Source organism: Furipterus horrens, unplaced genomic scaffold, assembly GCF_987537825.1.
Source record: "Furipterus horrens unplaced genomic scaffold, mFurHor1.1.pri manual_scaffold_6, whole genome shotgun sequence".
NCBI lineage: Eukaryota > Metazoa > Chordata > Mammalia > Chiroptera > Furipteridae > Furipterus > Furipterus horrens.
The window spans coordinates 43,810,685-43,833,763 of NW_028327176.1; the positions used below are offsets into that span (position 1 = coordinate 43,810,685).

General features: G+C 47.4%; 1 protein-coding gene and 1 pseudogene across 1 annotated transcript; both read left to right on the forward strand.

The window, feature by feature from the left end:
* The first annotated feature begins 2,029 nt into the window (after window positions 1-2,029).
* OTX1 (orthodenticle homeobox 1) lies at window positions 2,030-8,875 on the forward strand. Its single transcript, XM_090280267.1, has 5 exons — window positions 2,030-2,106; window positions 2,468-2,534; window positions 4,041-4,241; window positions 5,193-5,344; window positions 6,623-8,875. The coding sequence occupies exons 3-5, from the start codon at window positions 4,145-4,147 to the stop codon at window positions 7,439-7,441; spliced, it is 1,068 nt and encodes a 355-aa protein (XP_090136393.1). The 5' UTR covers window positions 2,030-2,106; window positions 2,468-2,534; window positions 4,041-4,144; the 3' UTR covers window positions 7,442-8,875.
* A 5,701-nt stretch (window positions 8,876-14,576) lies between these two features.
* Window positions 14,577-19,339, forward strand: LOC150006053 (small ribosomal subunit protein eS7 pseudogene; annotated as a pseudogene).
* Window positions 19,340-23,079: the final 3,740 nt, after the last annotated feature.

A 23,079-nucleotide genomic window follows, 5' to 3' on the forward strand; every position in this document is an offset into this window, starting at 1 on the left:
CTGGGGTGGGGGGAGGGGTTGCGAGCCGTGGGCCTCACGGGTTATACACCCCGCCGCGGCCTGCGCGAGCCTAAGGTGTGTCCCCGCCCGGGTCAGCGCTGCGCTCTGCGCAGTTTTTTTTTTTTCCTTGTTAAGCTTCTCTTTCTCATGTTTTTTCCTTTTCTTTCGTTTCTTTTATTGTTTTCTCTGTGTGTCTTTCTCTCCCTTTTATGAATGGGCCGCGGTACCTTTGTTCTGAAGAGAAGCGCCCGTGTCGCTGACTTTTGTGAACCAGAGAAGGATCTTGTAAAACCTCCTTTTCTCCTTCATACTCCCTACTCCCATCTCTCCTCCTTGGCCCCTTTGATTAGACGTTCCCTCATCGTACAAAAAAAAAAAAAATGTAATTTCGTTGGTCTGGCGGCCACTTTCTTTGAACATTAGCTCGCTTTCAGCTCCAACTTCAATTAGAAGGAGTTGATTTTGAGAGATCAACAAAAGAACCGACCAAAGCCTTATTAAAGATCCTAAGAAGATCTCCCGGGTCCTTTGAGAAGCAGTTAAGGAAACAGTGTGCCCTCCATCATATTTTGTTACCGTATTTTATTCGGACTCCAAAGGAAAGTGTCGCTTGGGGGGGGGAAGCACTTTGATGAGCGGCGGCCGCGTCCCCTTTTCACTCAGTGGGCTCCCCCTTCCTTCTCCTCTTGCCCAGAGCCCGGTCGGTTCTCGGTTCCCGACCCCGCAGCCTACGCAGCGCCGGCGCTCCCCACCACGAGGCGCCCGGCAGCTCCTTGACTCGCACTCACCTCACACCTTCTCCAGTTCAAACTTTTCACTCCTTCACTCCTCCCGTAAGGATGGAGGGGAGCGGGGAATTAGGAAAAGGGGGTAGGAATTCCTCGAAAGGCAGTAAAGTGCCTAGTATTAAGGAGTTGCCATTTTAAAAACTTGCCTTGCTTAGGACTGGACCGAAAACAACTTTTTTTTTCGTTTTGCCAAGTCCACTCAACTAGATTGATGTCTTTGAGAAGTTTGTTCAGCTGGGAAATGGGCTTCGACAGTACGAACTATACGGGGAAGTCGCCTCAGGGAAGCTCCTTCTGTGGCCTGAGGGAAAGAAAATGAAGGCGGGGGGGGGCGGTCTGTGGCCACATTTCCCACCGGACTTTCCCAGGTAGGAGACCGGGAAGGAGACAGTATGAAAGAGAAAGTTTCCCATCAAAATCTTTCGATTCAGAAGTAGAGTGCGTGCAAGGGGAGGGGGGCGCTGGGCTCCGACATTGCAGAAGAAGCGTTTAAAATTCGCAAACACCCTTCCTGTGGGTTGGGAACCCCTGGAGACGCCGAGGAGCAGGTAAGTGCCGGGGCCGCCCCTGCGGGGTGCTGTTCCAGAGCGCAGGAGTACTGGGGCGCTGAGGCAGGATCTGCGCACCCAGAGCTACGCCGGCGCTCGGCAGAGTAGCCTGTACTAGCACGAGCCGCCCGCGGCATCCGTCTGCAGGTGGCGGCACCGGAGAAGACGCTGGGGACCCGGCGCTGTGAGAGGGGCTGAGGGCCCGCTCTCCTCCAGCCCGCGGCGCCGAAGTCCTCGCACCCACAACCCGGCCGCCCAGCCGGGTGGCGCGCGGAGGGGCGAGGGAACCGGTTCTCCAGCACCTCGCCTCCTCTCTGCCACTCCCTCCAGGGCTCTGAAAGGGCGAGAGAAGGGCGGGGGCCCCAGGGCGGCCTCTGGACCCGCGTCCCCCTCTGCGGCCAGGGCTCGGGCGCTGCGCGAGCCTGCATCGCCTAGCTCTGTGCCGCATTTGCCTGCCAAGCCCAGAAGTTAGCGCGCGACCCGGGCGGGGCTGGGCGGGCTGGCGGGCTGGGCGGGCTGGCGGGCTGCGCGGGCGGGGTACAGGGGGCGGGGGAGGGCGGGGGCGCGCGGAGGTAACCCCAGGCTCGGGCTGCCATTGCCCCGCTCCCTGTCACTCAGCCTGCGCGGGCCCAGGGATTGGCAGCCTATCCCCGTTACGCACTCACCTCGCGTTCACATACCCGGGGAGGGCAGTAGAAAGGTGATCAATCTTCATCAGGCTACATTTCCAATCACCTAAACAACCGAGCAAGACAAGCCACTCCGACAAGGTAAATCGCTTGATTTATTTAGTTTGCAAAGTGCCTCTGCAGGACTTCCCCAGCCCCCACCGCCTCCACGTTGTACCGAGAGCGCAGCGGCAACCGCGAGCCGTCCCCCAACTCTACCCCTCTCACTCCCACCTCTTCCCCTGAGGCCCTTCGGCGCGGTCCCGGACAAGGTAGTGATTCGGGAGCGTGTCGGGCTTCGCACACAAAGTGTCTGTGCAATAAAGTGGAACCTGGGGGGACACGCACAAAGCCAGTGGAAAGAAAAGAGAAAGGAGGAGGGAAGTTGGGGGAAGAAAGAAATCTGGGGGTCCTAGACAACCGCCAGCCCGACGGGTAATTCCTGCGCCGCTCTGTTTTGCAGGTTGGCTGCCCGGCGGGTCGGTGAGGGTGCGAGGTAGATGGTGAGCAGCCCTGGCAGCTGAGGGCAGGTAAGAAGAAAGCCGTGGGGCCGCAGGGTCGCGGGGCCGCGGGGGCTCAGGTAACGCTCGGAGTGCTCTCGCCTTGCTCATCAGACGAGTCCCGGCTTCCCGGGTCCTGGCAGGTGGGCGGGGCTGGGGAGCCACCGGGCTCACCACCTGGTGAGCGGCGGACCCCAGAGTTCTGCTGCGGCGCTGCGCCCCCGCCTCCTCCGAAGGAACCCAACTGAAGTGCTAAGTTTGGAGAAAGTCTTTGAAACTCATGCTGCAGCCTAGCAGAATTGCCGCGACTGTTTCCTTTTCGTCCCCTTCCCTGCAAACTGAGTTCCCCAGCCCAGACCTTTGGGTGTCGAAGAATAGGAGCGCGAGGCTTCTTTAGCTCTAACTTCCCTCCCTGAACTCCCTAGCCCGGGTCCCAGGCCTGCGCTGAGTTCCCGCGAAGCGGGATGAATCGACAGGTCTTCTGGAACTCCAATCCACTCCCCCAGCACCACTTCCCGACTCCTGAGAGTAGTGCCTCAGGTTCCGGGCAGCTGGGGAAGCCAGGCTGGCCCTCCAGTCCGGCTCAGCGCGAGCGACGCTGCCGAGGCCTAGTCTCCAGTCCGGATAGGGTGCTGGGGCCGCGAGTCCAGCTAGCAGGGAAGGCAAGGAGCGCGCGGGATCTGCTGCCCTCAAGCCTCCCAAATCCGCAAGAGCCCTTGGGGAACTGATCGGGTCACCGTTCAACCCTCGCCAGGGCCCTATTGTCCGCCATCAGGACCCGCAGAAAGAAGAACCAGCTTGAGTTGGTGAGGACAGGCCTGCGGCCCTGGCGCGGCACCTCTAACCTAGGGCCGCGCCTTAGCACCGCGTGACTACCGTGGCTCCCTTCTGCGGCTTCTGACCGACTCTGGGGCACCTGGGCCCGTAACCGCGGTTGGGGTGTAGTGGGATTTCGGGTGAGCAATCTTTCAGCGGCTGAGCACAGAGAGGCTAACCGGAGGGGTGACTGTGTACTCTGGGGTCGGCACCTAGCCTCTGAGACCTTTGAAGGAACGTACTCTCTTCTAAGTGGGCCATGCGTAATATCTACCTTTTCATCTCTCTTTCAAAAAGATTTCAAACAAAACGAAACAACCCTTATCCTCTGGGCAGCTTGCCGCCCGGGGTGCCCAGTGAACATTTGCTGGTGCATTTGGGACCGGCTCTCACCGACTAGAATTTGCTTAGACTCGGGACCTTACACACTCAATGGTTCAGGCTCTGACCTCCCCTGCTTTTAACTTCTCCTCACTCCTAGCGACAGCCTACGAGTATCTTTGGCCCATTCTAATCCCAAAAAGAAGCGATGACGATCCAGAAACGTTTGCTTTTCAAAGAAGTCTTGGTCTTTGGATGAAGGCCTTGTACAGCCTAGTTGACCGCCCGGTGCAGTCTAGCCTGAGTCCCCTCCCCATCCGGTGGCTCTTTGCCTCTGACAAGACCAGAAAGTCGAGATAGCTGCGAATGATTGTTTCCTTGTGTCTCTTGTCTCCAAAGGCTGAGTCCCCATACACACCAGAGCTTGAAGGACTGAGCGGTGGGAGCCCCGCACTGCGCCAGGCCCCCTGGATCCGTCGGGGTGCCTCCACACGGCTGTTAGCATGATGTCTTACCTCAAACAACCCCCATATGGCATGAACGGGCTGGGCCTGGCCGGGCCTGCTATGGACCTCCTGCACCCCTCTGTGGGCTATCCTGGTGAGCACCAGCCCCTGCAAATCTTGGGGACTCCCAGCCTCTGGTTTGAGCACACACTTTGTGGCCACAGGCCCAGGGAGCTGGTTGCCCTGACTGCTTATAATTCAGGTCACAGGGCAGGTGGTTGAGGTGGGCCAGAGTGGTGGCAACGGGCAACATGAACCCTCACTTGTCTCCTGTTGTGACCTCACCACCCGCATAGGGGTTTGTTTTCCATAGGTGACTTTTTTCGGTATGTGCATGTGTGACTCTTCATTTCCCCACAACACTGAATGAGGAATCTAGACACTTGCCATGCCCTGGCAGGAAGAGCTGCGCTTCCCTTGTGCCAAGTGAATGGCTGAGCTGAGGAGGGGGATTCTCCCTCCCTAAGCTGTCCTCAAGACCAGTTGTCTGCACCAACTTTTGCACTGTTGTTGTGAATGCTTGAGCAGAATTCTGGCTTTCTTTTCTAGCTCCCACTCTTTCTTTCACTCCCATTTATTCCCTCGGAAAGGAAAGTGTTGTCCAGGTGGTGTGTCAGTGCACCCCTTCCCCACCCTCCAGCCAGGGAGTGTGTGTGTGTGTGAGAGAGAGAGAGAGAGAGAGAGAGAGAGAGAGAGAGAGAGAGAGAGAGAGAGAGAGAAAGAGAGAGAGAAGGAAGGAAGAAGGAAGGAAGGGAGGGAGACTGCATGATTTCTCTTCCTTTCTTAATCTCCAAGAGTTAGGGAAGGGGGCAGCCCCGGAGTCTTGAAGATACTGTCTGGAAGTCACACACATGCACTTTCTACCACCTGTGGCCTCTCAGGCTCGGCCTTTAGGGGAGTTTTTTTTTTTTTTTTTTTTTTTGCTTGGAGCTTGGCTTTCTTTTGCAAGAGCTTCACTCAGGCCTGCGAGGGGCCTGCCCGCGTCCTCTGGCACGGGTCCTCGTGCTCCTCCGCTGACCCGAGGTGCTCCCACATGTCCCCTCAGCCACCCCGCGGAAACAGCGGAGGGAGCGCACCACCTTCACGCGCTCTCAGCTGGACGTGCTCGAGGCGCTCTTTGCCAAGACTCGCTATCCTGACATTTTCATGCGCGAGGAGGTGGCGCTCAAGATCAACCTGCCGGAGTCCAGAGTCCAGGTGCGTGCGCCGGGTGCTCCCGGGTAAGGTAGGGGCGCTGAGGCTGGTAGTAGAGGGTCTGGGTGTGCGTATGGCCGGGTTCGGGGCGGGCTCACAGACTGAGCAGCCCCTCCCAGACACCCCCTACCTGCTTTGGGTCTGAGCCTGGAAGAGGTTGGAAGAGGGGGGAAAGTTAAAGGAACTAACTTAGAGCCCTGTTTTGGCCCTTGGCCCTGGGGCACCTTAGGTATCAAAGTCCTTTTTAGGATTGCCGGAGGACTCCCGAAGGTAAAGTGCCCTGAGGATCCGATCATTGCCCCTGCTTCTTGGGCTGCCCCAGGTCTTGGCACGTTCCTTGGGGGTACTGAATTCTGCCTCAGCCCTTGCCTTGCATCCTGGGTATCCTAGAAATAGAAGAGTGGAGCTTGGCTGGAGCCTGGTGCCCTGTCTGGGAGTGCGCTCCGCGGGTAGCGCCAGTTTGATTAGACGCTTCCTTTGCCCCGAGAAGATGCCGAACGCAAAAACGAGCTATTGGCTTTGCTGTTTCTATTTTTGCGATGAAAGAGCCCCGAAAATACTGTTTGGATTATAACTTAGAACTTTCCTCAAGGGCCTTTTATCTTGCCTTCTTTCCCCGGAGGCTCGAGAAAGAACCAGGAATGCAATGCCAAGTACTGGGGCCTTCCAAGCGGAGTGAGAACTTCATGACTCACTGTACTATTTGATTCCCTACTCGGAGCCAAGAAGCCCAAAGAAACTCTGCCCAGGCTCCCTTCCCTAGTCTCCGTAGTACAGCCTCGGTTCGGCTTCCCGACTTTACTCCTGCTCCCACCTCAATTCTCTCCCTGCCCAGCACCGGGCCTCCAGGGTCCCACTGGTTCCGATCTCAAATTCTGTGACTGTCCATACTTAGCGGCCTACTCTGTGCCTCTCCGCTGTTTCCTGAGCTCTAGCTATAGAAGACAGGATCTCCAAACATACAAGGGCTGTTGGAGAGCAACCAACAGCAGCAGTTTAGAGATGGATGAACTTGCGGCTGGACAGAAGGAAATGTTCCGCCCTAGGGCAGAGTGGCTCTGGGGGTGGGGATGGGCTCTTCTGTAGTTGGCCAGAGGAGGGTCTTCGAGCAGTAGGATGAGGGAGGGTGGAGGAGCTGGGAACACTGGGGCTGGGGCTGGCCAGGCTAGAAATTGAGAGGGGCGGAGGCGAGATCCTAAGTGGGTGGTGGGCCCAAGGGGCAGAGGAGTAGCAAGCTCTACTAGCCCACTGACACGCTCTTCCTCACCCGGCCTGCTGCAGGTCTGGTTCAAGAACCGTCGCGCCAAATGCCGCCAGCAGCAACAGAGCGGGAGCGGAACCAAGAGCCGCCCAGCCAAGAAGAAGTCGTCCCCGGTGCGGGAGAGCTCCGGTTCGGAAAGCAGCGGCCAGTTCACACCGCCCGCTGTGTCCAGCTCCGCCTCGTCCTCTAGCTCCGCTTCTAGCTCTTCCGCCAACCCAGCAGCTGCGGGGGCTGCAGGCCTGGGTGGGAACCCGGCGGTGGCGGTGCCGTCGTCGTTGAGTACCTCCGCTGCCTCCTCCATCTGGAGTCCGGCCTCCATCTCCCCCGGCTCAGCCCCTGCATCTGTGTCGGTGCCTGAGCCACTGGCCGCGCCCGGTAATGCATCGTGTATGCAGCGCTCGGTAGCCGCTGGCCCGGCCTCGGCCGCAGCCTCTTATCCCATGTCCTACGGCCAGGGCGGCAGCTACGGCCAGGGCTACCCCACGCCCTCCTCTTCCTACTTCGGCGGAGTGGACTGCAGCTCCTATCTAACGCCAATGCACTCGCACCACCACCCGCACCAGCTCAGCCCTATGGCGCCCTCCTCCATGGCGGGCCACCATCACCACCATCCCCACGCGCACCACCCGTTGAGCCAGTCCTCAGGCCACCATCACCACCACCATCACCACCACCACCAGGGCTACGGCGGCTCAGGGCTCGCCTTCAACTCTGCCGACTGCTTGGATTACAAGGAGCCTGGTGCCGCCGCCGCTTCCTCGGCTTGGAAACTCAACTTCAACTCGCCCGACTGTCTGGACTATAAAGACCAAGCCTCATGGCGGTTTCAGGTATTGTGAGCCCAGGAGAGGGAGAGGAAGAGAAATGAAACTACCTGCGCCCTCCGTGGTTCCCGTCCTGTTGCTGCTGCACCGCCCGCCTTTGCCTCAGCTTCTCTAGACATGATTTTCATGCCCCAAAAGATGCCCGTTGCCTGCACTGCCGCTCTCATCTTTGTGCCACTTGCTTGGGGGCGGGGGGTGCAAACCCGCCCACCCTTTGGATGAGCGGACTGGTGCTTTGGCTTGGCCCACAAGTTCTTTACGGGTGAGCTATGCGCTCTCCCCCTCACCCCCTGACGAACTTCTAAGTCACCCCTTTCCCGTTGTTTTGGACAGCTAGTATGCACTTGCAGCCTTCGGAGGTTCTGCGCTCTGACGGCTGTTTGAACCCTACGCTTTTATTTATTCTTTCTGGATCCTGGAGTCACTAACTGGCATGTGTCTACCCATTGGAGTGCACCCACACTACTCCCAGACAACCACCAAGTGTTCCTCCCATGCGGGCTGCCGTCCTTTCCTCTGCCATGGGCCCCGCTTCCCGCCTGCAGGCCAGATCTTTCCCGCTTTTCCTCCTTTCCAGCAGGATGCGCTGGGGGCCGGGCCCGAGGGAGGAGCGCTCCCCAGCTTCTCACGCTCAGCCCCGCCCTGCGTAGAACTGGCTCAAGCTTCCGCCTCGGTGGGGATGCTGTACATAGTGGGGTCCGTTCCAACGACCACTTACACTTTTTAGTTGCTGTTGGTTGAATTGAGCATATCTCGTTTAGGCGCCCAAGAAATAGAACTTTAAGATATATACATATATACATACACACATATATATAAAACAAAAGCAAAAATATATCCCTGTCTCCCTACGTCTCTTCCTCAAACGATGGCGCTTTTAATTTTTCAGTTGTTGCAAAGCTGCTCTGCCCTCACACTTTTTTCCTATGTGTATTTATTAAAGAGAACCGGTTGGTTCCAGGAAGCTGGGCGCACAGGACCGGAGGGTCCGGGAGTGTGGAGGAAACAGCCGAGTCAGGCTGCAGGGGAGGGGACTAGGCTGGGTTGGGGCGTAGGGCTGAGTCCTTCACCATGTCTAAGCAAAGGGACGCAGGTCCGGTTTAGAGACCAAAAACGAAAAGAAAGAAAAAATTAAAATGCAGCATTGTGGAACAACAAACAAACCCAGGCCCCAAACCCCAGTTCCCATTCCTCTGTCAGCTGCTCTCTTTAAGCAACCCCGTTTTGTCTAGTGAGTTCTTAGTGCACCTTCATCCTCCTAAATCTGCGGAGTGCCCGCACCTGTGTATCAATTTTGGCTTTGGCCATTTCGTCCAGTAGGTGGGAAAGTAATTCGTAAATTTAATTTGTCCGATGTGAAGATCACAAATTACTTGTTGAAATGTAAGGCAGCCCCCTCCTTCCCTTTATCTACATTATTTCCCGAAAATAAATGCAAATTAACGAACAGCTTGTCAGTGTGGCTCTTCTGATTCCAGTACCCGGTCCCGATCTAGGGGTTGGGGGTGGAGGACTAAAAGGAGGGACACTCCCGTGTTAATAACCCGCGTGTTAATGATCTGTGTGAAGCTGAAGGCCAAAGGACAGGGCGGGAAAACGTAGCAAGAGGAGTCCCCAGAAACGTTCTTAGGGAGCGTCCTCCCCTCCGGGTCGGTCCGGCCTCTTCCCCTAGGCGGTTTGACCTGCATCCCCTCTCCCCATCTAGGGCAGAGACAGGTGTCAGGACTCAATTCCCTAAGCAATTCCTTTCTCTTCAGAGGCAGGAGCAGGAGCCTGGCACTGATTTTTTCACCCTAATTGCCTGCACCAGAAAGAAGAGGGGGAGGGGAAGAGGGTCGGGAGGCGGGGAAGGATAGCTCTGTTATGCTCTCAGAGCTGAGCCAAAAAGGAAAAGAAAAAAAGAAAGATCCAAGTCCTGCACGTTGGCAGCAGACAACCCTCCTTTCTGCTGAGCTGTCCCAGGTGGCTTCATGACGGCTGGGGGATTCGAGTTATTCCTCCCACGTGCTAAGATGTCCTTGTACATTATCAGCCCCTTTCCAGAATTAGCAACATTATCTTTGTTCGTACTGTTAAGTTTAATACGCAAATACAAAATCTAGAAAAGTCAACAATAACTCGTATCACTGTGGCTTGAAGCAGGGGTCAGAAAGGATGATTCCACCTTCCACTGAGGGAAGACGGGGATAGGGGTGGGGACAGGGTGGGATGATCTCCCCACAAAACCCAGAGCCCCAAGCTCTCCAGACTTTGGCCTGAAACCTCCTGGGTGTGAGAAGCTGCTCAACTTTTTCACAGGCGGGAAGGAAATAAGGAAACAACGAAAAGTTTCCTGAGAAGTTACCAACACACCCTATTCTTTTTATTCCGTGTGAGACCTGATAACGCAACGTGAGGTCGGGTCTGGAGAGCGACCCCTCCCCCAGGTCCGGTGCGGAGCAAAGGCTCAGGGCTGTGAGCCCCGACTGTGAAAAAGCCTTTTCGCCGCCTGCTCTCCCCGGACTCCGTAGGCCCGGCCCTCGAGCCGCGTGCGTTCCCTCTGCGGCCGACCCATCAGCCCTGACTCCGCCAAGGCCCGCTGGAGGGCGCAGCCGCGGCCCCGCAGAGCTTGGCCCCGCGGCGCCGCCCCAGAGGGAGATCCGGAGCGCAGGGCCCCGCCGCGCCCGCGCGGGCTCCTTCTTAAATGCCCGGCTGTGAACGACTTGCGTGATACACCGTGGCCCTTCGGGTGCGCGGTTAGCACGTGCCAGTGATGCCGGGCCAGCGGCCCAGCAAAGAAGCGTCCAGCTCTTAACTCGCGGGCTCGGGCCTCCCGGGTGTTCTCCTCGGCGGACTCTGCCTGACCCGCTGCGGGTCGCCCTGGCTCACGCAGCAGCTGCCAGTGCCGTTCGAGGCTCAGGTGCTAGGCTGCCCCCTCCGGCAGCTCCCGAAGGTGGGTTCTGTGCGGCCCACCGCACTCCTGGCTGCTCGGTGGACGCAAACCAGGAGACCCGGTTTTGCACCTGCTCGGACAACTGTGTGGCCCCCGGAGCAAGGTATCCTAACCTCTGGGCCTCGGTTTTGTCCCATTTGTTATTTGGCCCCACTGATCCTGGGACAGTCCAGAACTTAACACTTTGGGTCGAAGAAGTGGGCATGTAGGTCAGACGCGTCCCGTGGCCCAGCCAGTCCGTAGAGTCTAGAAGCTTCGGCGCTTGCGTACTTAGGCAGAGACCAGTGGCCAGGCACACCGAGGCCTGGCGGGAGTTCCCGCCCGGGGGCGAGGTTTCGAGGAGTGGCACGTGCTTGTCGCAGCGCCCTCCAACCTGTGCCGAGGCCCCGCGGTGCTGAGTGGGACCCAGGAGCTGGTGCGCCTCAGGCCGCAAGAACGCGGGAGCTGGAGGGAGCCGGGTAGATGCGTGGCCCTGGCGGGGGTGGAGGGCGGAGGTGGCCAGGCCGGGCAAGGGCGCGGTGGCCGGACTGGCTGGTAGTCGTCGGGCGGAGGCAGCGGCTGCAGGAGCGTGGAAAGGCACCCCCAGCCCAGCCACCTGTTAAACACCCGCAGGTTCTGGGAGAACCGTCCTCAGCTTCCCCTTCTCCCGATGGAGGAGGTTTGTTCAGTTTGGGTTTTGGTATTCGTGACACAGTTGAAGCAATTAGAATGGAAGTGGCTCAGGGAGAGTTAGCAACTAAAGAACATTTAGCAACTTTTAGATGCCAACAGTTTTCTTTCTTTGAGTGCTCAACGAAATCTTTCTGGTTTCTACTCACGCCTTGTATTCTCCTTTCATACTCTAGGGGCAAAAAAGCATACCCTTAAGTGAACACATGCGAGGTGCTTTAGGGGAAAACAATAGGTCGTATCTGTGATCTCTTGAATTAAAAAAAAATTTTTTAAGCCATCTCCAGAGCACCAAACTAATTTGCCGAAGCTCTGAAAAGACTGAGTGAAGTAAGTTTGTTGTAGAGCTTTTCAGTACTCGTTTATGGTAACTACTGTCATTTCCCTAAATTGAGTTTTGTTTTTTTTTAAAGGAAAAAATCTATACACCTAAGACTAAAAAAAGATAAAAAGACTCTGAATGTCAGCAAATTCATGCCTGCTACATTACAGGAAGCAAAAAATTGAGTGGTTTCATTTCTTGTCTCAAAATTGCTAGTTTTTCATGTATTTTGTTCAAAATAGAAGTTTCACAGGAAAATGGAGAATATTTTTCAATTGTGAAAATAAATGACAAATTCACTACTCTGGCAGAATTAATTGTTATTGATGTCATCAAGCACTGATAGGGACTAAGAATTTAGAGATAAAGGAATAAAATATGTCTGATATATTAAGTATAGTTAATATATACATTATTGGTAAAGAAAATCTGTATTACTATTCAAGACCAAAAAAAAAAAAAAATCACTTGGCTTCTGTTGCTGAGTTAATTTAAGAACATCAACAAGATATCTTTATAAACTGAACAACTTTTCAACAAGTTATTTTATATTTTTCCACACTTGTCTCTCCCTTCCCCCATACATTTTAGTGCCTGAAATGAGAATGAAAAAAAGCTCTTAAGTTTAAAAAATACTTATATTCAACAATACCATACTTAAAAGGAGAAGCTTTTGCGGGGCTCTGTTTAGTATATGGTTCCTGAAAAAGCTATTGTGCCTCTTAATCATCGTGTTAATATTTACTGGTATCTGAAAAAAGAAGTGGTTTTTGTGTGTGTGGAGAAAGAACATGCCATTTTGACATAATGATTCTTTAATCATGCTTTTAAAATAAGTTGGATTTTACTTAAAACAAATTAGGTACAGTCTTTCAAAAGTTTTTAAGAATCAAAGATGTTTCCCAGAAAACTTCCAGTAATTTAGGTGAAATGGCAGTTACATAATATAGTCAAAGTTGAAACTGCTTTTAAGTGTATCCATTTTTTTCTTAGGAAAAACATGAAGCAAGAACGTGTATGGTGCGCTTATAGCTAAAATGCATATCCCTCTAATTATGAAATTATACATTCATGTTTCTAGGACTACTACTTCAAAGATAAGGATATGCTTAAAAACACTTGAGTTCTTTCTGATCAAATAGGACTTAGGCTTGATTTAGTCGATGACAATCTATCAAAATTTAAACATTGAAAGTCTGTTGTGTTTCTAAAAATTGTACTTCTCCTATCCCCTTTGGTTAATTTACTTGGATAATCAAAGACACAAAATTCCAGCCCCTTCCGAAGATCATAAAATATTTTGTTTTTCCAAAGGTTATTCTTTATTGAACAGCTTATGAAAACTATTTCATAAAATTTTAAAGTGGATTGTAAAGTTAGTATTTAAGGAACAGGAGACCAGTTTTTCTAGGATTGGAATATAGATAAACAACTAATTTTGACATTTGGGGTAAAATTAACTTAAATATAGAAATACGTGGTCTCTGATTCCACAACTTGATGTCTAAAGAGCTCATGAAATATTTTTAGGACCCATATTTGTATGTATGTTCAGAGCTCTAAACATTTAAATAAAAGAATCATTTTCTTTCAAAATTTCATTAAAGATTTTATTGTGAAATAATACATACAAAAGGAAGCATAAGACAAATATATACACTTACACTTCAAAGAGAAAGGAAAATTACTAGGAGCAAGAAGTTCTTAAAAACTTGGAAAACTAGATTTGGAGTTGGTTGCAATATCAGTATTTAAATTTGATATTACATAAGTTATATCTGTTGATGTTTTAGGGATTTTGATAAATCCTTTAGAGTAGTGGCTGATAATATAGGGACACCTTTTTAAGGCAGAAAAATAATTAAAATCATAGGATATAAAAGGTCCATAGGCCTTTAAAAATACATAGAATTCTTTTTTGATAGAAGTATTATGCTTTATGTTTATTTATATTTTTAATGAAAGGGCACCAAAAAAAAAAAAAATCTGTCTTCTTGTTTCCCAAGCATGGATATTTGATCTCACCCAAAGCTATAGCTTCAACTCTTGATTTTATTACTGATGACTCTCAAATCCATATTACTGGGTCAAACCTCTCTGTTGGACTTCACATACATATAAATTCACAGAAAAGAGGCTGTTGAAACTTAGCTCTTAGGAAGTTAAACGATATGCTTTAAAGTGATGGAGGAAGAGAGGGAACTAGTGAAGTGTGGATGAAACAAGATTAGTTATGAGTTAATTGTTGAAGCTGAGTGAAAATGCATATCACTTCATTATAGTATACTTTTGTATAATTTTTGTAATAAAAATATTAATTTGCAGAAAGTTTTCACAGTGTTGAGGAAATTGAGCTTATCATTGCTTTGGAGCTTATATGGTATTATTCACATATATTTTCTTTGTTCTCAAGTCTTGTGAGGTTGGTTGGTGTGAGGCTCTGAGTGGTTTGGTTTTTTACACAAAGGTTTCATGGTTGATAGGTGGCAGAACTTGGTACTCAGTCTTTTAAAAAATCTTTTATTAGGATTTATTTTATGCTGAGTTTACTCTCAGGCCATACGTTTTTGTTCCATTTCTTCTGGAATATCTTTTTCTTCTGTGCAGCCTCATCTTCCGGTTTACAAACAATCTCCCTTTTTCCACTAGGATCCTCTCCATGTGTTAGGCAGAGCTCATGCATGGGTTAATCTGCCCATGAGCTCTATAAGTTCTGTAGCACATCTTGGCAGCTTTGTTCACCTGGGTGTGCTCAATGACCAGAGAATCTACATCTAAACTTTTAATTTCAGCATTACTCTCTGCATTTTTAAGTATGTGCTGTAAAAAGTAAGAACTCTTTTTGGGCCACAGACCCTGTGTCCAACCCCAGTGTTTGGCCTGGGCATGCCTACCACCTCCACCATTGTAACAACAGAATGGCACACATTGCATCTGTAAAGTGACATCCTTCAGATATGCATACCCCTGATGACCTGGGCAGTTTCATTAGTGTTCTAAAGTGAACAAAGATTTGAGACTTGATTTGCATGATTTTGTGCAGTTTTCTGGATCATGAATCATTTTCAGAGGTCACCTCAGGTTGCTTAGGGGAGGAGCTGGCACTCAGTCTTCAAATTCAATGCTCTTTTGGCTATAAGAGCTACCTAAAATATATTCATATACATTAATTTTAAAAAACATTAAATCACTTGAGAATCAGATTACCAGGTAGACATCAACAAAACATGCTTTATGTAAGTTCAAGTTGCAAAATTTTGAGTTTTGGAAGCTGAAAATTATTTCCTGGTACATTACTACCTTTATATTTCTGGGCCTTGCTTCAGAAAAATATTTAGTATTAAATGAGAAAACTAGTCTGATACCAGATTGTTTTTTAAATCTCCCCTTCTTAACTTATTATTAATTTTAGTTCCTTACTAATTTTTAACTTCGAAGACATTTTGAAATTCCTTACTAGTTGGTTCATTTTTATGAGTGGTGTTTTTTGTTCTTGGATGAGCCTTTTCTGCTTCTTAGAATATTACTTTACTACATTTTAGGAGTTCTAATCCAGGGAAAGTTGCATAAACCAGATGTGGAGTTGAGATTAGATTAATATCTCTGTATATGAGGCTTAATTTATTTGTTTAAATGGATATTTAAAATCTCACTGATCCTAGCAAATCCTTGTCTTTTTAGGGTATATTATGTCTTTCAGGGATCACACCATTATATAGATCTAGAATTCCTTTATTAAAAAGCAAAAAGCAAAATTCTTGTTTAAGTTGTATCTTTATTTCTTCAGTTTTTAAGAACACTTGATCTCATGCTTTTATTTCTGTTACTGACTTCTTCAGTCTTGCTCTTGCCTGATTTAAAAAATGATTATCTGTTCGTTTTTAATTTTGGAGAAGAAAACATCTAGTATATATTTTCTCCCTGTATCTCCTCATTAGAGGCATAAACTTTATCACACACACAGATCAGCATCTGGTAATTTCTGCATATGTTTTTATATGTACGTTTTGGAACTGAGATCACCACGTCCCCCACCCCACCCCATGATTGTGTTCCAGTCTGTAAAATAACTAGTTCTTTTATCCTGAAAGAGATTATAAATCAGTGGGATTCCTAGTGCTAAGAGGAGCCTAAGAGGTAAGACTAAGGTTTCCTGTAGAGCAGGTCCTAGAATAACATCATTTTATTTAAAGTCGCCTTGTTATAACATTGATGAGATGATAAGATATTAATTCTTGTTTATATCAATTAGCCTGTGATAAAATTGGTTTCGTTCATTTTTGTTGTTTACCTTATAGTCAGAGAACCTAGAACAAGGATAAGTGAGAACTTCCTGTACACCCAGACCTTGGTGTAGGGCCAGACACAAGGTAGATTTCAACAGTGTTTGTTGAGTGAATGAAAGAATGAAATCCAGTCATCAGCCTTGAAACAGATTTAAATGTAATTCATCTCAGATCTTTTTTCTTTGTAGTATTCAAAGTTTTAAATGGATTCAATAGCCTGGTTTCTTAGTCTCTTTTAATTACCCTTAGGATCAAAGCCTTTTGGTTACTTCTCACTCTTACATCTCTTGTTAAAAGTAAAGAGATTCTGTATGTTGTATAGTATTCCATTATGTGAATATACCACATTTATTGATTTGTTTTATTGTTGATAGGCATCTGGGATGTTTTGAGTTTAGGACAATTATAATGATGCTGCTCTGAACATTCTTTTATGTGTATTCTGATGCATATAAAGATGCAACTCTCTAGAGTATATTGTAGGAGCGAGTTTCTGAGCCACAGGGCGCACATATTTTCAACTTGACAGGACACTGTCACAGTTTCCCAAATTGGTTGTGTTAATTTATGTTTCTAAGTAGTGTATGAGAATTTCAGTTGCTCCATGTATTCGTCAAAGCTTAGTATTTCAAATTCTGTTAATTTTGGAGTGTAGTAATATCTCATTGTGGTTTTAATTTGTATTTTCTTGATTACTGGTAAGATTGAGCCCCTAGTCTTACATTTGTTGTCTACTTGGGTATCTTTTGTGAAATGCCTGTTCTTATATTTCCCTGTTTATTTTAGTGGATTGTCTACCTTTCCCTTTGATTTGTAAGAGCTCTTTCATATTCTCCATTCTTGTCCTTTGTCAGTTATATGTGTTACAGATATTTTTCCCACTTTGTAGACCTTTCATTCTTTATGTTTTTTTTTTCTTTTTAATTCTTACCCGATGATATGTTTAGAGAGAAAGGGAGAGAGAGAGAGAGAGAGAGAGAGAGAGAGAGAGAGAGAGAGAGAGAGAGAGAGAGAGAGAGAGAGAGAGGAGACAGAGAGAGGGAGAAAGAGAGAAAAAGGGAGAGAAACATTGATTAGTTGACTCCTATATGCGCCACGACTGGGGATCGAACCCTCAACCTTTTGGTGCAGGGGATTATGTTCCAACCAATTGAGCCATATGACCAGGGCCCGCATGGCATTTTAATTACCTAAATTTATTAATTTTCCCTTTTGATTGGTGCATTTTGTGTGTCTTGTTGAGGAAATCCTTTCTTACCTCATGATCAAGAAAATATTTCCAAATATTTTTGACTTTTTATTAAATATTTTATTGTTGTTCTATTATAGTTGTCCCAATTTTCCCCCATTGCTCACCACTCCCTGTCCACCCCCAACTTCCACAGTCAATCCCTACCCTGTTGTCCATGTCCATGGATCATTCATACATGTTTCTTGACTAGTTCCTTCCCTTTCTTTCTATCCTTATCACCCTCCCCCCTCATCCCATCTGGTCACTGTCAGTCTGTTCCTTGTTTCCATACCTCTGGTTCTGTTTTGCTTGCTTGTTTGTTTTGTTTATTAGATTCCTCTTATAGATGAGATCATGTGGTATTTGTCTTTCACCACCTGGCTTATTTCACTTAGCACAGTACTCTCCAGTTCCATCCATGCTGTCATGAAAGGTAGGAGTTCCTTCTTTCTTTCTGCTGCATAGTATTCCATTGTGTAAATGTGTCACAGATTTTTGATCCACTCATTTACAGGAATCCTAGTGCTCTGTTGGTGGGAATGCAGACTGGTGCGGCCACGGTGGAAAACAGTATGGAATTTCCTCAAAAAACTAAAAATGGAACTGCCTTTTGATCCAGCGATTTCAATGCTGGGATTAAACCCTGAGAATCCTGAAACACTGATATTTTTAATAAAATATTTCTTTTAGAAGTCTTGCCTTAAATATTTATCATCTGACTTTTTGTAGTGTGCAATATTTGGCAAAGATTTCTCTTCTTCCATCTTGAAACTTCATCTGCTCACATGACTGCAAATGTCATCTTTATGTTGCTAATTCCAAAAATTTATATTTTTGGTATTGACTGTACTTCTTAGCTGAGATCCTTATTTCCAGCAGTCTCCTGGATCTCTACTTGAATGTCTTGAAAATAACTGCAAATATCTCAGCTTAAGCTTATTTTTAAAATCTTTTTTTTTTTTTTTTTTTTTTTTTTGGTTTAGATTAAATCATCATATAAGCTAAAATACATGGTGGAATCTTAGACTCTTATTTTCTTGCTGTCTCCAGTCAAATAGCCATTATGCCTAAATGATTCTACTTCTGAAATGTATGTCAAATCCATTCATTCATTCCCTTCTCTCCAGCTCCACAATTACTGCTCAGAGTTCTACCTAGTCTGGTACAGTAGACTTCTAATTGGTTTTCCTGCCTTCTTCTATTCCCATTTTCTACTCAGTCATTCACACTGCCACAGTTTTGTTTTGTTTTTTAAGTGTATTTTATTGATTATGCTATTATAGTTGTCCCAATTTTTCCCCTTTGCCCCCTCTTCCCAGTACCCCACTTCCCTCCAGCAGGCCCTCCTCCTTAGTTCATGTCCATGGATTGTGCATATAAGTTCTTTGGCTTCTCCATTTCCTATACTGTTCTTAATACTCCTCTGTCTGTTTTGTTCCTACCGATCATGCTTCTTGACTCCTGTACCTTTCCCCCATCTTCCCCCTTCCCCTCCCTACTGATAGCTCTCCAAATGATCTTCATATCTATGATTTTTTTCCCATTCTTGTTTGCTTAGTTTTTGTTTTTTAGATTCAGTTGTTGATAGTTATTTGTTTTCATTTTAATGTTCAGAGTGTTGATATTCTTTTTCTTAAATAAGTCCCTTTCACATTTCATATAATAATGGCTTGGTGATGATGAACTCTTTTAGCTTTACCTTGTCTGGGAAGCACTTTGTCTGCCCTTCAATTCTAAAGGATAGCTTTGCTGGATAGAATAATCTTGGTTGTAGGTCCTTGCTTTTCGTCACTTTGAATACTTCTTGCTAGTCCCTTCTTGCCTACGAAGTTTCTTTTGAGAAATCAGCTGATAGTCTTATGGGAACTCGTTTGTAGGTAACGCTCTGATTTTCTCTTGCTGCTTTTAATAGTTTGAGTCCGGCATCTTCCAGGCCCTGCTGGAGCTGGAGATGAACTCAGACCTCAAGGTGCAGTTGCGGGAGCTGAACATCACTGTGGCCAAGGAAATCGAAGTCAGTGGAGGTCGGAAAGCTATTATCATCTTTGTTCCAGTCCCTCAACTGAAGTCTTTCCAGAAGATCCAGGTGCGGCTGGGCGGGAGCTGGAGAAGTTCAGCGGGAAGCACGTGGTCTTCATTGCTCAGAGGAGGATTCTGCCTAAGCCAACTAGATAAAGCTGCACAAAGAACAAGGAGAAGCGTCCCAGGAGCCGCACTCTGACGGCTGTGCATGACACTATCTTGGAGGACTTGGTTTTCCCAAGTGAGATTGTGGGCAAGAGAATTCGTGTGAAGCTGGATGACAGCCAGCTCATTAAGGTGCATCTGGACAAAGCCCAGCAGAACAACGTGGAGCACAAGGTTGAAACTTTCTCTGGTGTCTGTAAGAAGCTCATGGGCAAGGATGTTAACTTTGAATTCCCAGAGTTTCAGTTGTAAACAAAAATGACTAAATAAAATATCGTTTTCAGTAAAAAAATAAATAAATAAAACATGTAACTGTGCTTTCCACTGGCCTGCCGCTGCCGCCACTGCTGCCACCACCACACCATGTCCTCTCCACCCCGGCTCTGCCCCTCCTACCTGATTAGATGAGTATTTCTTCTTTATATCTTTGTTTGCTGGACTTCCATATAGTTTGATTTTCTGGAACTTCTGGTTGTTTCTAGTTTTGAGGTAGTTGTATTTCTTCTTAGTGGGAAGGGAGATACAGTGTGCCTCTCTATGCCTCCATCTTGGCCCAAGTTTTTAATTTCTTGCTCTACCTGTTTTCCAGCTGGTATTCCTATGATTTGGATGTTGGCATTTTTGGAGATGTCCCAGAGTCTTTTTATTCTCTCCCTATTTTTTTTAAAATAATTTGTTTATGTTTTTATTTGTTTGTTTATTTTATTTTTAGAGAGAGGGGAAAGGAGAAAGAGAGGGAGAGAAACATCACTGTGTGGTTGCCTCTCACTCGCGCCCCCAACTGGGGACCTGACGTGCAACCTATTAATGTGCCCTGACTGGGAATCGAACCAGCAACACTTTGTTCTCCTTGTTTTTTGAATTCTTATTTCTTCATTCTGTTTTGGTTGACTATATTTCTTCCTTATGTTCCAAATTGTTGATTTGAACCCAGGCTTCCTTCCCTTTACTGTTGGTTCCCTGTGGATTTTTCTTTATTTCACATAGTGTAGCCTTCATTTCTTCCCTCATACTTTTGCTGTACTCAGTGAATTCTTTGAGCATCCTGATCACCAATGTTTTGAACTCTGCATCGATAGGTTGGCCACTTCCATTTCATTTAGTTCTTTTTCTGGGGTTTTGTTCTGTTCTTTCATTTGAGCTGTATTTCTCTGTTCCTCAATTTGGCAGCCTCCCTGTGTTTGTTTCTGTGTATTAGGTAGAGCTGCTTTGACTCCTTGTCTTGACACATCTGTTATATTGAATGCCTTTGGTGATCACCAGGACAGGAAAAACCTGCTTCACTGCTTTGTGGCTCTGTGTGAGGGAGGGGTCAGAGAGGTTACAGTGCCATTGCCTGGCTGCTGGAGGCTTGCTCTGCACTCATCCTGTTTCAAGTCGCTTCACCCACTTCTTGTATGCGAGTGACACCCCTCTAGCTGTTGCTCTGTTGGTGGTTCCCAGAGTGGTGGGTTTGTATATATTCTGGGACTGTGTGGGCCCTTTTAACATACTCCCCTGAGAGACTGGCAGTTTCTTCTTCACCCCAAATGCCACTGGTTTTTACAGTCAAAAGTTATGAGAATTTATTTTCCCAGCACTGGAACCCTGGGCTGTGTGGTCTGGCCTCGGGCTAGGATCAGTTGCTCCCTGAGTATCCCTCTTAATGTTTATCCACCACACGTGAATGTGGGACTGCCCATTCTGCTGGCCAGCACCACACCGCATCCTTTCCACCCTAGCTCCCCTTCTTTATGTCTCCTACCTGTCTGGATGAATATGGCTTCTTTAAATCCTCGGTTGTCAGAATTCGATTTGCTCTCAGTTCTGGATATTTTCTGCTTTGAGGTTAGTTATGATTCTTCTTGTGGTTGTGCAAGGAGGCAAAGCATGTCTACGTATGCCTCCATCTTGACCAGCCAGAGTTTTCTTTCTAAGGCACAAATCACCTTTTTTTCCCCTGCTTTTATGGCTTTTCATTGTCTGCATTATAACAAAAATTTCAAGTTCTTTCACATGGTTTCTACCATTACTCTGCAGGAATCGCCTCTTTTAACCACATCAGGCTACTTTTTTGTTTTTTAAAGAAGCTGTGTATTTTATTGTGCCTTTTTTCATGTTTTTTCCTCTACTTGGAATAGTCTTCCTTCTGCCTCTTCCCACTGGGAAAATCCTATTCATTTTACCACCATTACCAGAAATAATTAATTCTTCCTGTCTCTGGGCTTCCCATCACACTTTGTTCATATGTTTATTGTAGTACTTATCATATTGCTGTATTTTTATTACTTTATCTATCTGTCTCTTATTCAAGGCTGTGAGGTTTTTTGAAGACAGTATGTTTATTAAATTTTTTATTAGAATCTAGCAGTGCCTGGTACAAAATAGTATTCAATAAATACTTGAAGAAAGAATTGTGTGACCCTTATATAAGAAAATAGAAATGTGTGTATATTGACTTAAAAGTTGTAAGGTGGGAGACTTCCGACCAAGATGGAGGCTTAGGCTGACATGCTCAGTCTCTCTCCAAACTAAGAAGGAATACAACTACCGTAAAAACATAAATAACCAGAAGTTCCAGAAAATAAAGCTACATGGAAGTCCAACATATGAGATTATAAACAAGTGGTGCTCGTCTGGACGGGTGGGAGGGACAAAGCTGGGGCAGAGAGGTCAAGCTGTGCCAGTGATGGCAGCTGCAGCGATGGGCAGCAGGACTGTGGTAAGCACAGATGCCCGTATTTAAGAGGAGGTTAGAAGTGCCTGGTAGCACCCCCAGCTGAAGACCAAACCCATCAGCTCGCAATTCCAATGCCGGGGAAGGCAGACCCTCATTGCCTTGGACTGTGAGGCCCAGAGGGCATGGGGACAGAGGAGGCGGCTCCCAGTCTCTCAGTGGAGAGAGAACGGCAGGAATCCATCTTGGACCCCTACCCCCACACAAAGCGCCACAGTGTGGTGAGAAGGGTCGTCCAGTAGTGACGAGTGCACGGGGCTCTGCCCCCTGTAGTGTAGGAGGTGTGACAGCCCCGCCCAGGAAGCAAAAACCTGCTGCCAGGATGGCAGGGTTAATGATAGAGATTCCAATCACGCAGCTGACCAGAAAGCAAATACATGAATTAACGGACGAACAGATAGATAACCTTTCTGAGGCTCAGTTCAGAGCTATAGTTATAAGACAGCTTACAGAAATAACAGTGTGACTTAATCAAGACTGGAAAGGAATGAAGGCTAGTCCTGCCGAAATGAATGAAAACACATGCGAAACAAGTGGTGAGAGAAAGTATACCGGGGGTCAAATCAACAAATCAGAACATAGGGAAGGAACAAACAGTCAACCAGTGCAGAAAGAGGAAACAAAAAGGAAAATGAGGAGAAGCTCAGAAACCTCTGGGACAGCTATAAGAGAGCGAACATCCAAATCACAGGGTTGCCAGAGGTGAAGAAGAACTAGAAATTGAAAAATTATGTGAAAAAATAATGAAGCAGAACTTCCCTAACTTGGGGAAGGAAATAGACTTACAGGTCCAGGAAGCACAGAGAGTTCCAAAACAACTGGACCCAGGGAGAACCACATCAAGACACATTATAATCAAAATGTCAAAAATTAAGGATAAAGAGAGAATCTTAAAAGCAGCAAGAGAGAAGACGAGAATTAGGTACAAAGGGGTCCCAATTAGACTATCAGCTGACTTCTCAAAGGAGACTCTGCAGACAAGAAGGGACTGGCAAGAAATGTTCAAAGTAATGAAAAGCAAAAACCTACAACCACCATTACTCTATCCAGCAAAGCTGTCATTCAGAATAGAAGGGCAGAGAAAGTGCTTCCAGGACAAAGTATAACTGAAGGAGTTCGTCAGATCCAAACCACTGTTATATGAAATATTAAAGGGACATGTTTAGGAGAAGGAAGATCAAAACTATGAACATTAAAATGAAAACTGTATCACAACAACCAACGACAGAAGCTAGGGAACCGAAACAAAGGCAGACTAAGTAGGCAACGAGAGTGGGAAAAGAATTATAGGTATGTGGAACATTTTGGGG